The sequence below is a fragment of the Propithecus coquereli genome, unplaced genomic scaffold (genome assembly GCF_000956105.1).
Source record: "Propithecus coquereli isolate 6110/MARCELLA unplaced genomic scaffold, Pcoq_1.0 Scaffold280, whole genome shotgun sequence".
NCBI classification, from domain to species: domain Eukaryota; kingdom Metazoa; phylum Chordata; class Mammalia; order Primates; family Indriidae; genus Propithecus; species Propithecus coquereli.
Window position 1 is genome coordinate 1,874,999 of NW_012148397.1, and position 13,344 is coordinate 1,888,342.

A 13,344-nucleotide genomic window follows, 5' to 3' on the forward strand; every position below is an offset into this window, starting at 1 on the left:
GGTTCACGGGGGAGGTAGCAGTTAATCCTGTGTAGATCCTGCCTCGCATCCCAATCCTGTGGGTGGGATGCGTAACACCCAGCCAGCCGCAGGGTGTGGGCTCAGGGCGCTAAGAAGTGGCCGCCAGAAGCTGTGGGGAAGCAGAGGAGGGAGGGGGTCCTGGCCAAGGCACAGGGAGGGTGGGCACGGGGGAGGGGCCGGGCAGGGCAGGCACTTGGGGGTGCAGCTGGGCCCACCACCAGCTCCGAGCCCCAGCTCCCCGGTCTGTAAGATGGGGCCTCGAGGATGGGAGGAGATGCGCGCGAGGCATCTCTCGCGGTGCCTGACACGCGGTCGGTACCTCCGGCCTGTGGTTGGTGTTGCCGTGGGCCATCGCAGTTAGTTCCTGCGCAGTCCGAAGTTACACACCTGTGTGCAGCTGGGATCTGCAGACCGCGCCGTCAGACCCGAGCCCGCCTTCTTCCTGGAGCACCGCACTGACCTCCCAGAGTTGAGACAACCAGAGAGAGGAATGGAAATGTCCAGAAAGCTGAGTGTGGCACGCTCCCGTATGAGAAAAGGCTTGGAACACTCAGATGGCTCTGCCTGAAAGGACAGGGCCGAGAGGAACATGGACGCGTGCAGTATCTGTGGTCAGTGACACTGAAGAAATGCCCCCGCCCCTTCTAGACAGCGAGTGCGGCTGTGAGAGGCAGGCCACCAAGGCTGGGGGTCCGTGCAGCTCAGCAGGAAGCAGGGCCGAGGCCAGACCAGGCGGCTGCGGTCAGGACAGGATCTGTCAATGTTCCCTGCTGGCGGCTTGGCAGTGGGCTGGGCAAACTGACCCAGCCTGGCAGGGCCAGAACACCTGGTTATGAGCTCTGGGGGCCCAGGAGGTGCCGGGCGGGCTGGCGATGGGGCCAGGAGAAGCCATGGTCATGGCATTGTTGGGTCCTTCTGGAAAAACATCTGCAGGGAAAATGCATTGAAACTTTCACTTTCGAGAAGGAGGAAGAGGCCAAGGGTCTAGTGGTCCCTGCGGATCCATCAGGGCCTTAGTGCACGAGCAGCTGGAATGGACTCCAGCTATCTCGGGCCGGCGAGGGACTGACGAGGCTCAGGTGGGGGCGGCAGGGGCAGGCCTGTAACCAGCCGGGCAGGAGGCTGCTGGGTGGGACACGGCCCCCACCCACAATGCCATCTCCCCCGCCAGAGCCAAGCCCAAGTGACCTGCTCACATGCCACCGAGGGGGTGGGAGGTCCCTTAAAGGCTCACAAGGGGGAGGCCCCCAGAACGGCAAGGACTGGGCTCAGCCACGGCAGGGGACGGGTCTGCGCTGGACTTGGCTGCCGAGCGGGGAAGGGAGCCTCTTCTGGCCACCGGCTACCCGGGTTGCTTTCCTGTTTCTTCCTTGGTGTGTTCATCCCTGCCTGTGTCAGCACCCCTGGCCACTGCTGCTCAGGGCCGGGGGTTTAGAGGTAAGACCCTGCCCTCAGGGAGCTCACAGCCCACTCGTTCCCTTGTCCACGCATTCAGCGAACACCTCTCGGTCACCCGGTGCCACAAGCCTGAGATACGGCGGCAGGCAGAACACGCGTGGTCCCTTCCCTCACAGGGCCCGCACACAGGCACAACCACGCAGGGCGGTGTGATGGGGCCAGCGGACGCAGGAAGGGACATGGGTCTCCTCTGCCTCCCTCTTTCTTTTTGTCTGTGCTCGGCCATTCGGTCCAGCCAGCGACACCTTACAGCCACTGCCCAGGCCCACTGTGGACCCTCAGAGCCAGTGGAATGGCTCGTGTCAGCACTAAACCAAGCTGGTCGTACCTCCTGTGCTCGTTTTCTGTTGCCGCTGTGACAGATTGCCCTGCCTTCGTGGTCACAACAAGACAGATTTAGTCTCTTACAGTTCTGGAGGTCAGAGGTCCATCGGGCTGAAATCGAGGTGTTGGCAGGACTCTTCCTTCCGGATGCTCTTGGGGAGACTCTGTTTCCTCGCCGTCTCCAGCTTCTAGAGGCCGCCCACACTCCTTGGCTCATGGCCACATCGCCCTCTGCTTCTGTTTGATTCTCACGCTCCTGCCTCCCTCTTACAAGGACCCTTGTGATGTCATTAGCTTGGTCACATCTCCAGTCCCTTTACCATGTAAGAGCATGTAATCCCAGAGAATTAGGATGTGGACATCTTTGGGGGCTCTTCCTCTCCCTGCCACACCTCCCCCGCCCTGCCCCCTTGGTATGTTAACAGGCACAGAAATGGCAATGGACCGGGCGTGTGCTGGAGCCGGACCGTCCCAGCCTGGCCTGCTCACGAGAGCTGGTTGCGCACCTCCCTTCCCAGCTCGGGTCCGGGGACATCCCCTTGGTGGCGTGGAATCAGCCAAGGTGGGATCGTTCATGCCGTGGAGACTGGCCCACACTAGGATCAGGGCTGTTTCTTTTATTTGACGACGAGAGCCCGCTGTTAAACACTCGCCAGCGCACCCTGCCCGGGTCTGCTGATGGCACCGACAGCTCCTGTTTGTAGAGTGCGCGCGTGCCGGGCACCGTGCTAAGTAAGCACTTTCCGTGGATTAGCTCATTGTTTGGGATCTGCACAGCTCTCCCTGAGCACAGGGTGTATTTTGTCATCTTAATGAACAAGAATTGCCACAAGAGCAGGAGAGCAAGGTCAGTGCTGACGGGAGGGAGCCCAGTGGCAGACTCCCAGGGGGCCGGCTCTCCTCCTCGGCCTCCGCAGCCCCGGGCAGGGGGCACAAGCCTTGTGTCATCAGGCACCTTGCTCCAGGTCCCACTGCTAGACAGGTAGAGCTGGGACTTGAACCCACATCTCTCGGAGGCTTAGCTGTCACAGGAGTCCCTGTGTCACACGGAGGGCTTGCCTCCAGCCCACTCGGTGCCTGGTGTGAGTCTGTCCAGGACTTGAAACGAGTCTCTGAGCTCACCCACGAGAGCCTGATTCCCCGCCACACTGGCCACTGAACTGGGTCACGTATTCAAGCCCAGGAATTCCTGCACACTCCGCACTGGGAGAGTGGCTGATGTTTTATATGTGATCGAGGGGCCGGTGATTGGCCATCTATGGTGTGACCTGGATCTCTTTGAACAAGAGTGAACCGAAGGGGTACACGTTTAAGTGTGCGCGTGTGTGCGCTGGGGGCAGAAGGTGGGCATTTGTGCTTGGAGAGAGGCTGCAGCGTTTGTCAGAGTCGGGGTCACTTGGAGCAGAGGGTCTGGTGGGGAATGGACACTGCGTTTCCGGGGGCGGCCGGTCGGGAACTCAGGCTGCCATAGCATTGTGGTTTACAGCATGAGTCAGACCGCCCGGGTTCAATTTCTGGCCCCACATCGCCTGTCTGTGAACCCTTGGGAAAGTTTTTAACCTTGTGAGTCTCAGTTTCTTCATTTGTACGTGAGATGCTGACAGTACTGACTTCACAGGGCTGGCACGCCAGGGCCAAATGAGCCAGTCCACACATAGGGCTCAGCGCTGCGTCTGACGCACACTAACCACCATGACGTTGCAGTTGCTGTTAGCAAATCTAGAAACAAGGCGAGAGCAGGAGCCACATGCATCAGAGCTGGTAGGAGCTTCCTCGGGGCCACACTGCATTTGAGAAGACTTTGATGATGGCAGTGATACCAATAATGACAATGGCTGCTTTATTGTTTGAACACCCGCCATGTGTCAAGCATGGTTCCAGAATGCTCCACAGGAATCATTCACCGTCCTCACAGCATCCCTGCAAAATCAGGGTCGTTGTCCCCAGTTACAGATGAGAAAATCGAAGCAGAGATGCCCAAAGACTCGGAACTAGTGTGGCGTGGATCAGGGAAGGTTCCCCACTGTGAGATTTGACCTCGGTCTGCCTGAGTTCAAGGCCGGGTGCTTCCTACCATGACTTTCTGCAGCGAAACACAAGGGCCTGGAAGTCAGGCTGCCCTGGGTGTGAGTGCACTTGGTTATGAGGTCTTGGGGTACTGGTGTTTCCCGTCTATGAACTGGGCATAGCGAGAGACGCCCCTTGCAGGGCCGTTGTGAGGACTGATGAGAGAGAGGACGTGTGGATGACAAACACCAGGTGCCCAGAACAGTCCTGGTACAAAGGAGGCCCCCGCCGGCTCCCACCACCCTCACTCCTGGGCTTCTAACCGGTTCATCCTCCCCTCCCGTGATCCTAAGTCGAGTCTTGCACAGGGTTAAAGTTCTCCAGCCGGCAACGTCTGAAGTCACTCATACCCAGCAAAATACGCACACGATGACAGCAATGTCTTGTTTTCAGAAAGGCCTCCCTGCTCAGCCCTTCTGTTTTGGTTTTGTGCACAACGGGTTCAGCTGAGCAAACCCTCAGAAGGCTGGTCGGGTCATAGGGCAGATGCTGTCGACAGCGCAGGCCGGGACCCGTGTGCTGGCCGGCAAATGCAAACCTTGCTGTCCTGTTCTTGTCGTTGCAGGCTGCCAACAGCTACCTGAGAGACCAGTGGTTCCACTCCCTGCAGTGGAAGGTAAGTCCTGCCTTGGTTGCTCGTTTGAGGCGGCCACCTCCAGCTCGGGCAGCAGCACGATGGCTTAAAGCCAGTCTGTCACCCAGAGGCCCGAAGGTGACCTCTTGCCTCCAGACGGCTTGACGAAGGGACTTTGCTCCACTCTGTGAGAGCCCAGCCCCTTCATGCTCTGGTGTCCGACGCCTGTCCCCTGCTGTGCGGAGACGGTGTCCCCCCCGGCAGCTGCTGTGCGGGGGAGCCCTGCAGCTGATTTCCTGCGCGGGCGGATCACGGATCTGCTTGCTCTCAGGATCAGGGCGACCCCGAGGGGCCAGGGAGGCTGGACTTTAGGGGCTCAAGATGCTGGGTTGAAAGTAACTTCCGGAGGGCCGTGCAACGCGTAAACTTAACCAGAGAGTCAAACTCCCGAGTTCTGTCTCCGCAGTCTTCACTACCTTCCAGTTGTCTGGTTCTCTGGCCTAATGTCCCGGTTCTAGCTCTACGCAGGGTGGTTCAGAGCCTCGTGGCTCATAAAGAGGAATGAGTCTCCTCCCGGTCGCTTTCAAGACCCAGGGGCCGATCTCCTAAGGGTCCCCCAGCCACCCTGAGCAACTGAGTTCTGCTGTGGCTCAGGCAGTGGAAACCCTGACATCAGGACTGGGGTGGCGCGGAGCACGCGCAGTCAGCGTCTCATTCCCACCCTCCTCCCTGTCACCCTGCCTTCTGATCTGTTGGTTGAGAACAAGCCATGACAGGCCTGTGGCCCGAGGAGCCAGCAGGGTATGGCTGGAATGACTGGTGTGTCATGAGCTGTCATCCTCACAGTAAGCTGGGGGCCGCAGAGGACGCACGGCTGGCCTTGGGCAGGTCTCAGCGCCATGTGACGTGCTGGCAGGACCGAGGGAACGCTCAGGATTCCCCTCATGCCTCTGGAGGGGCTCTCGCCACAGCTGGGGCGGACAGAAATACAACCCTGGAAAATGGCATTCCCGGTCCCACGGAGGGCCAGTCCCCTCCTTCCCCTGTCAGCTGCCAGCCTCTGGCTTTGTGCCTGCGGAGGCCGGTCTCAGAAGCCGAGCCTGCGTCTCCACGCCGGGGCTGCGAAGGGGAGGAGGCCAGCCTATACTGAGCTCCTGCTGTGTGCCAGGAGCCGTGCCGGGCTCATCGTGTCCCTCCCCGCCTCGCCACAGCCTCCCGATTCGCTGCTGCCGTGGCTCTCACGTCATGTACGGGAAGGCAGGGCCTGGGCTGGCGTCCAGGCTCCCGTAGCTAGTGAGGGGCTGGGGCGGGCCTCACACTGGTCTTCCCGATACCTATAGGTTTCTGAATGCAGTTGAGTCGGACGGTGCCAGGTGGCAGCCAAGGAAGGTAAGGTGGCACCTGCCTGCTCATGGGATCAGCAGGTGTGCCGAGAGTTCGATTTCCACAGGCAGAACATCCCCGATGCCTGGCTTTCTGTGTGCCCAGGTACCAGTGTAGCCCGGGACAGGCAGGGCGTATGTCAGAACCTGCAGGGGGTCATCTGGGGGTTCCATGCCAGAGCAGTCAAGCTAGAGGAAAGATTAACTGGGCGGTGGAGGTCAGGGGCTGCCTGAGGGAAGAGGCCATTTTCACCGCCAGGGACAGTGACAGCTTAGGTCTCTGCCTCCCTTCCCCATGCTGTTCCACAGGTGGGTCCTCGGTAAGTGCCGGCCTCACGCTTTCTCTTAGCTCAGGACAGGGTAGAATGTACTTGGAGACACACCACCTCCCTGACAGGTTGAGAAAAACACCTCATTTCAAAAGTGGCCACAATCACCATCAGCAGAGAGGGCAGTCTGCAGTGGTATTCCTCAGGGCTCTGCCTTCTGCCTTCCCCTGGCGAGCATTTTCTTCAGCAGAACTTCCGGGCACACCTAGAAGGCGGTGCTTGTGCAGCCCATGAGTATCGCACAGCTGCAAGGGATGACTACGGTGGTGGGCACAGAACACAGAATTTCAGGAGACTTTGACAGGCTGGAACGATGACCTAGAAGTTCACGCTTAAAACACTCAAGTGTCAGGGATTGCATATGGGGTTTAAATCATTGAACAAGTCCAGAATTGGGGATCCCTGGATTTCTAGCAGTTCTCATGAAGACTTGGATGTCTGCACTCAATTACGGCAGCATTTGGTTTGTTATGGTTGTTAAATTTAATCCTTTAAAAACGAAGAAGCGGGCCGGGCGCGGTGGCTCACGCCTGTAATCCTACCACTCTGGGAGGCCGAGGCGGGAGGATCGCTCGAGATCAGGAGCTCGAGACCAGCCTGAGCAAGAGCGAGACCCCGTCTCTACTAAAAATAGAAAGAAAGTATCTGGACAACTAAAAATATATAGAAAAAATTAGCCGGGCATGGTGGCGCATGCCTGCAGTCCCAGCTACTCGGGAGGCTGAAGCAGAAGGATCACTTGAGCCCAGGAGTTTGAGGTTACTGTGAGCTAGGCTGACACCACTGCACTCTAGCCTGGGCAACAAAGCGAGACTCTGTCTCAAAAAAAAATAAATAAAAATAAAAATTTAAAAAAAAATGAAAAAGCATCCAGAAAACCTAAGTCCTGGGTGTTAAGGAACTGGCAGTGTGCTGGCCCTTTTGCCAGGTGCTGGATGGCAACCTTCGTCCTCACTGTGTAAGCGTTGGCTTGTGTCTTCAACAGGCTTGAGACACTGGCAGCTTCTCCCCTTTGACAGCTGCCCCCCAATCATTTAGGTATGCTGCCACCAGGGGGCGATCATATCTCAGTGTTGGCAACTTGATTCAATCCCTGTGGGTCTTGCCCACTCAGTTTTGGTGAGCTTTGGGGAGGTACGCTCTCCTTCCTGTTGAAATGGCAAAGAAACGTAAGGTGTTTTGGAGTACTGCTGGCTGGTGAAACACGAGACGTGGGGTTGAGTCCTGGTTCCTGTAGCCTGTTTGTCTTGTGATCTGGATGGATCTCAGAAGTACTCCCCTAATTCAGATGCAGTTACTGAGAACCTCTGATGCGCCAGGCCTGGCTAGATGCTTTCCAGTTCGTTGTCATTCAGCAGGTGAGGGGACCAAGGATCAGAAAGGTTGAGTGACTTGCCCATGGTTGCACAGCAGACTTCAATCAAGATCTGGGGGGCCCTCCTGCTGCTTCTTTGATCAAACTGTGCCTGACTCTGAGATGTGGCCTCTGCAGCCCACTTGGGACATGTCCCTCTGCTTCTCCTGGGACAGCCACTCACCCCCTCCGTACTTACAGCCAACACTTTGGGACTGTTCCTTTCCTTTTCTTTTCTTCTTTCTTTTCTCTGTCTTTAACTGAAAAACTCAGTAGAACATCTAAATTAAGGACATTTAGAAATCCCACAACCTCTGCTTGACTTTTTAAATTTTTTACATGTTGTTCGTGTCATTTTATTCCCCACACCATTGTGTATTAATGTTTGTATCTTGTAGCTGCGATGCACACGCGGAATACATTCTTCTATTTGTCACGAATGTTACCTGTAAATACTCTGTTCCCATCGTGTTAACATGATGTTAGTTTTTATCAAGTTGTGCTGATATCTCTAGGAGGTTCCCAACAGAGCCCCTGATGGGACCAAAAGTGGTTCTCAGGGGCTTAAAAAAATCGTAGGTATTACAGTAGTATATGGCCCTCCAAATCTCGACCCTATTCAACAAAATCTCGTTCTTTAGTATTTCATTTCAAGGGGAGGGAAAACAGGGTTGAGAAACGCTGCTGTAGAATTGACCGCAGATCATTTTGTGGAACAAGGCAGACCGTAAATAAAATATCCGGATGCCAGTCTTGCCAGTCTCTGTTCCATCTGGGTGATACTGTTGTTTTAATGGCCTCAGCTCAGAACTTTGGGACGTCCCGTCTCACCTGTTGGAGTTTACTCAGCTCCGGGCGCTGTATTTTGTGCATTATCTCGTCTTACTGAGTAGGTTCTGTCGTTGCCATTTGCAGATGAGGAAATCTGAGTGCGAGAGTACAAGTCATTTGCCCAAGGTCCCAAGACCACCAAAAAAAGGGGAGTGGGGTTAGACCCAAACATCCCTGCCCTCCTCTCTCTCCGGGCAGCTCTTCCTGGCCTTCCTGCCCATGGCAGGTGTTAGTCAGGGAGATCCGGGGAGGCCTGAAGCCCGGCAGGAAGAGGCCCAGAGTCTCCCATCCCGGAAGGAGGGGGGGACAGGCCTGTCTGGGCAGCTGGGTTGGGCTGCCCGGCCCTGCCAGGATCTGCTGGAGCAGAGCCGAGGGCCCGAGGGCTCCCTGGGGAGCCGAGCCCTGTTTGGTTTGGGTGGTTCAGCCCCAGAGGCCAATTCCTGGGGGTGTAGAAGCATAAACAGTTGTTTATGAGTTAATGAGGCCTCATTTCTGACTCAGAGAAAGAGCTCCTGGCTCTTGCCCTGGTCCTCAGAGGCCAGGTCCTGTGGAAACAGGCCTGCGTGTACAAGGCCGTGATGGGACAGGCCTGTCCGCGTGTACACAAGGCCCTGGAGGGACAGGCCAGCATGTACAAGGCCATGATGGGACAGGCCTGTCCGTGTGTGTGTACACAAGGCCCTGGAGGGACAGGGCTGTCCGTGTGTACACAAGGCCCTGGAGGGACAGGCCTGCGTGTACAAGGCCGTGATGGGACAGGGCTGTCCGTGTGTACCAGGCCACGAGGTGATAGCCGTTTGTGTGAGAGGCCAAGAGTGTGTTCCAAGCTGTGAGGGGACGGTGTGTGTATACAAAGTTGTAAAATTGGCCTGTTTTTGTGTCTAAGGTTTTGAGGCAAGAGGCCCAGGTGTGCACAGCCGTGAGGGACAGGCCTGTCCTTGTGGGCAGGCCCCCTGCTGTGAGGACACACCCCAGGCTCATAAGGGTACCCCGAGAAGCCAGGACGCGTCTGCTTTGGGTAGCCGGAGCTTCCGGTGCCTGCAGACTTTTTGCTTCCTGAGGGGGGCTCCTCAGGCCGTTGCACAGAAGTCTTGGAGACCAAGACGATTATATCCCCAGGAGAAGCTGGGTCGCTAAGAAGAGCCCCAGGGGCCAAGCCCCAGAGCGGGGCCAAGAAGCTGGCCTGCCTTCCCGTCCCAGGGCTGGCAGGGCAGAGGAATGCGCTCGGCTCTGGGAAAATCCCAGCCCAGGTTGCATCCTCTCTGGCCGTCCGCCCTGGGCACGGCTGCCTCCTCCTTCCCGGGCAGGGTTTCCCACCCCCCACAGTGGCTGCAGCCTTGTGATCAGCCCGGCAGGCTCCGCCCCTCCTCTGTACAGGGCAGGTGGGGGGAAACGAATGTGGGGTGAGTGTGTGTGTGTGTGTGTGTGTGTGAGAGAGAGAGAGACAGTGTGAGTGTGTGTGGGGGGGAGTGGTGACCACTTTTTGAGTATGTTGGGTAGGGAGTGTTTATTTGGGCCTCAGTCTTCTCATCTGTGAAAAGGGGATGAGAACAGCATCTCACTTGCTGGGTGGTCATGAGGGTCAAATGCTCTGTCGTTTGCGCAGCAGGTGGAAGGGGTCCTGGCAGGAGCCGGTGAGCGTCAAGTGCATTGTTACTCGCGTGTCTCTAGGTGGGTCCGAGGCCACACGGTGGCCGGCTTAGCCCCAGCGCCTGCAGGTCCTGGCAGACTTGAGGCCCGGGAGAGCGGAGGCTGTGTGGGAGGCCGTCCTCAGGAGACCCTCTGCCCGGCACTGGCCGAGGAGCTCTCCCAGGTTCACGGAGCACCCCCTGTGCCCGGCACTCTGTGCACATTTGCACCCTCAGGCCTATGACAGTTCTGCGAGGTCTTACGGATGAGGGCATGGAGGACGTTGCCAAAGCCAGCCGGCTCCTGGCGAGTTCGGAGTCTCACTTCCACCTCCCAAGCAGCGTAGATCAGCCTATTCCACGTTCAGAGCCCCACTGAGGGGCAGCCACCATCAGGGTCCCCAGCACACAGGCGAAGAACCCAAGGCTCGGGGAGGGGAAGACCTTGGGGCTGGAAGCCGAGGGCCAGGAGCAGTGCCTGGGTTCTCTCCTCCCCACCTGGCCCCACCCTGGGGAGGCTGCGCCCTTCATCCTCACCCCCACGCAGGGGTAAGGCCCCCGGGAGCCAGCTCAGGATGGCAAAGGGCCTTGGAGCTGCTGCCCTCCCCATACTCCTTGCTGAGGGCCAGGCAAGAAGGGGTGTCCCTAGGAGAGGGGAAAGCCCGAGGGACAGCACAGGGCCATCCAGTGGGTGTCTCTGACCGCCCCTCTGACCTTCCTCCCTGTACCCACCTTCGTCTCCCCTGCGGACATGGGAGCCTCCCTGGGGAAGAGCTGCTCCTAGTGTCCTACAGCTGTGGCCCCCAGACTCCTGTCTCCACCCAACTGTAGATCCCTCCCCCAGCTCACATCCCCCGAGTCTTCAGCCCAAACTGAGCGCCCCCCCCCAGCCACCCCCCAGCCCTTAGCACAAAGCAGCAGACGGTCCCTGCACCACTGACGGGACACTCACTGCCGCACCAGGCACGTGCCAGCGCCTGACTTGCATCACTTCGTTGAATCCTCACAACCCTGAGGAGGGGCCTGGTCTTCCTATTGTCCCATTTTGCAGATGAGGAAACTGAGGCTGAGCGATTAAACCACTCACTCTGGGTCACATAGCGATTAAGTGGCAGAGCTGGGATTCGAACACAAGTCTGACCGAGCCCAGAACCTGGACCTAAGCCACTGGCAGTGTAGCTCCCACAGCACACGCCTGCCCGAGAGCCGTGTGCAGACACACGCCCCAGACAGGCCTCACGCCTGCGGACCTGTGCCTCGCAGCACCCTCCCTCCCTCTGTTCTCGTGATGCATATGGGCAGAGCCTGTGTGTTTCTGCTTCATGAGGCTTTGCGGGCGGGCTTTACATTTCTCTCTGAGTCTCGCGGATGTCACCGTGGGGATTATGTGAATTGACCTGGGCTTGGCAAGCCCCATTTCTCGTTTCTCGCAGCGAAGGGCTGGCTGCCTTCTCCTGTCCTGCACGTCAGCACCGCCCTCTGTCAGACCCCCTCTCACTCAGGACTGGCCTGCCTCCACGTCTGCCCCCAGCGTGCCGCGTCGCCGCGTCCCTGATTCCAAAGTCCGGTTCTGCGTGCCCGGAGCTGGCCTCGCTCCTGCCTCCCTTGCGTCGGACCACACTCGCCTGTGTGGCTTCCAGCTGGCTCGTCCCCTCTGGCGCAGGACGTCCCTTCGTCTTGAGGGATACGCTGCCCTTCAGCCACCTGACCGCGGTGTTAACCGTCCAACCCCTCAGGGCTGCCTTCCGCTCTCCGTCTCTGCTGTCCCCTTCTCTGCCCTTCCACAGCCTCGGCGAGGACAGCAGCCCCTCTGCTCCCGCCCGCCCTCACTCCTGCGCGTCCTCCAGGCTCCGTCCGCTGTACGCGGACACGTGGGCAGCCGTGCCCGGCCCGAGGCGGCCTGCCGGTTTCGGGAGAGCGCTGTGGCTCGGACGTTCTGACGTGGTTCCCACCGAGGGCCTTTCTAATGGCTGCACACGAGTCCGCGAGGAGGTTGGAGCGTCATTTACCAGAGGACGCCGCTATTTTGGCCATCCGGGTGTCCCCAGTCCTTCTTGATCACGGATAATGCAGTCCCGACGATCCCATATCTGAGCTTTCACTTCTCTTCAATTCCTTTTCCTGAGGGCAGATTTCCAGAACGTGGTTACTGGGCCAGACGGGAGGGGTATTTTCTGTGGCTCTTACTGCACATTGCCAATTTGCTCACAAAAGAACGATTTCTGCCATGTTTGGGGGGTTCCAGTCCTGACGCCACCACCTGCCGGCCGCGTGAATCCGGACCGTTACTTTCCTCCCCTCCTAAATGCGATGGGGTTTGTGACAAGACCAAGCTCGTTAGGTTCTTGGGAGGATTAAATGGGTTAAGAGCTATAAAGAACCTACAGCAGCACGTGCCGTGTGGTAACCACTCAATAAATGTTCATTCTTCTTCTTTGATGAGCAAGGACACAGAGGGAAATGGGCCCTTCTGGAAGGCTCCTGGAAGACAGCGCTGCAGAGGAAGGGAGGCACCTGCACGGCACATGGGCTGCCGCCCCCAGTGAGCCCCGGGCAGGCATCACTAATCGGTCGCTGCACTCTCCCCAAGGCAGAGCTCTTTTCCACACGGCCCCCGCCTGTGGACCTGGGACATGGAGGGCGTGGAGGCGTCTCCCCAGCCCTGCCTTAGTGACCTCCTAGGCCTGCGGTGCAGCGAGTGTTACTGGAGTCCAGGTCCTGCGCGCTTGGCCCTGGCCTGCGCCTCCTGGGGGTTGCTCATGGGAGCCTCCGGGGAGCTTCTAGACAGACACTGCGGTCCCGTTGTCCGGGCGTCCTGCCCTCCAAGAAGGAAGGCGTGACGGGAGCGGGGCAAGGATGGGTGAGAGTTGGCCTGCATCCTCGTACGGGTCCAACCCTGTGCCTGCTTCATCCAGGTCAAAAAGGCAGGAATTCCATCCAGATTAATTTCTGGCACTCAGTCAAAGAGGGCTTTGCGACCTCTTAAGAGGGGATCAAAGGGATTCAGTGGAGACCTGGAAAAGCAGGGCTTTCCCCAGGAGGCAGGGGGCCCACCCCACTCCAAGACTGCCGGAGGGGCCTTGGCGGGACGTGCAGCTGGTGGCGGAGCTGAGCCCCCGACAGCAAAGGCCCCTGCCGAGCGAGCGCAGCCAGGTGGCTTCTCTGTGGTGTGTGCTCAGCAGACTCCAAGCGGGGAGGCCTTTGGAGGCCCAGGGCCGGTCTCCCGGGAGGGCCGTGGTCTCCCCCATGTCCCAGCCACAGCCGAGCCCCTTGGCAGGTCATCAGGGACCCTGTAACTAATGACGAGGGGAGCTTCAGGGACTGAAACTAACAAGTGGCAGAGGGTTCGGCAGCCTTGGGGAGGTGGCTCGTGCCC

At 58.5% G+C, this 13,344-nt stretch overlaps 1 protein-coding gene across 1 annotated transcript in view; it reads left to right on the forward strand.

Annotated features, from left to right (window-relative positions):
* The window catches only part of CMIP (c-Maf inducing protein), a 230,246-nt gene that overhangs the window by 147,561 nt on the left and 69,341 nt on the right, over positions 1–13,344 (forward strand). Inside the window, exon 3 of the mRNA XM_012648221.1 lies at positions 4,436–4,486. Within this exon, the coding sequence (XP_012503675.1) occupies positions 4,436–4,486 (51 nt within the window). The remainder of the gene's footprint in view (positions 1–4,435; positions 4,487–13,344) is intronic.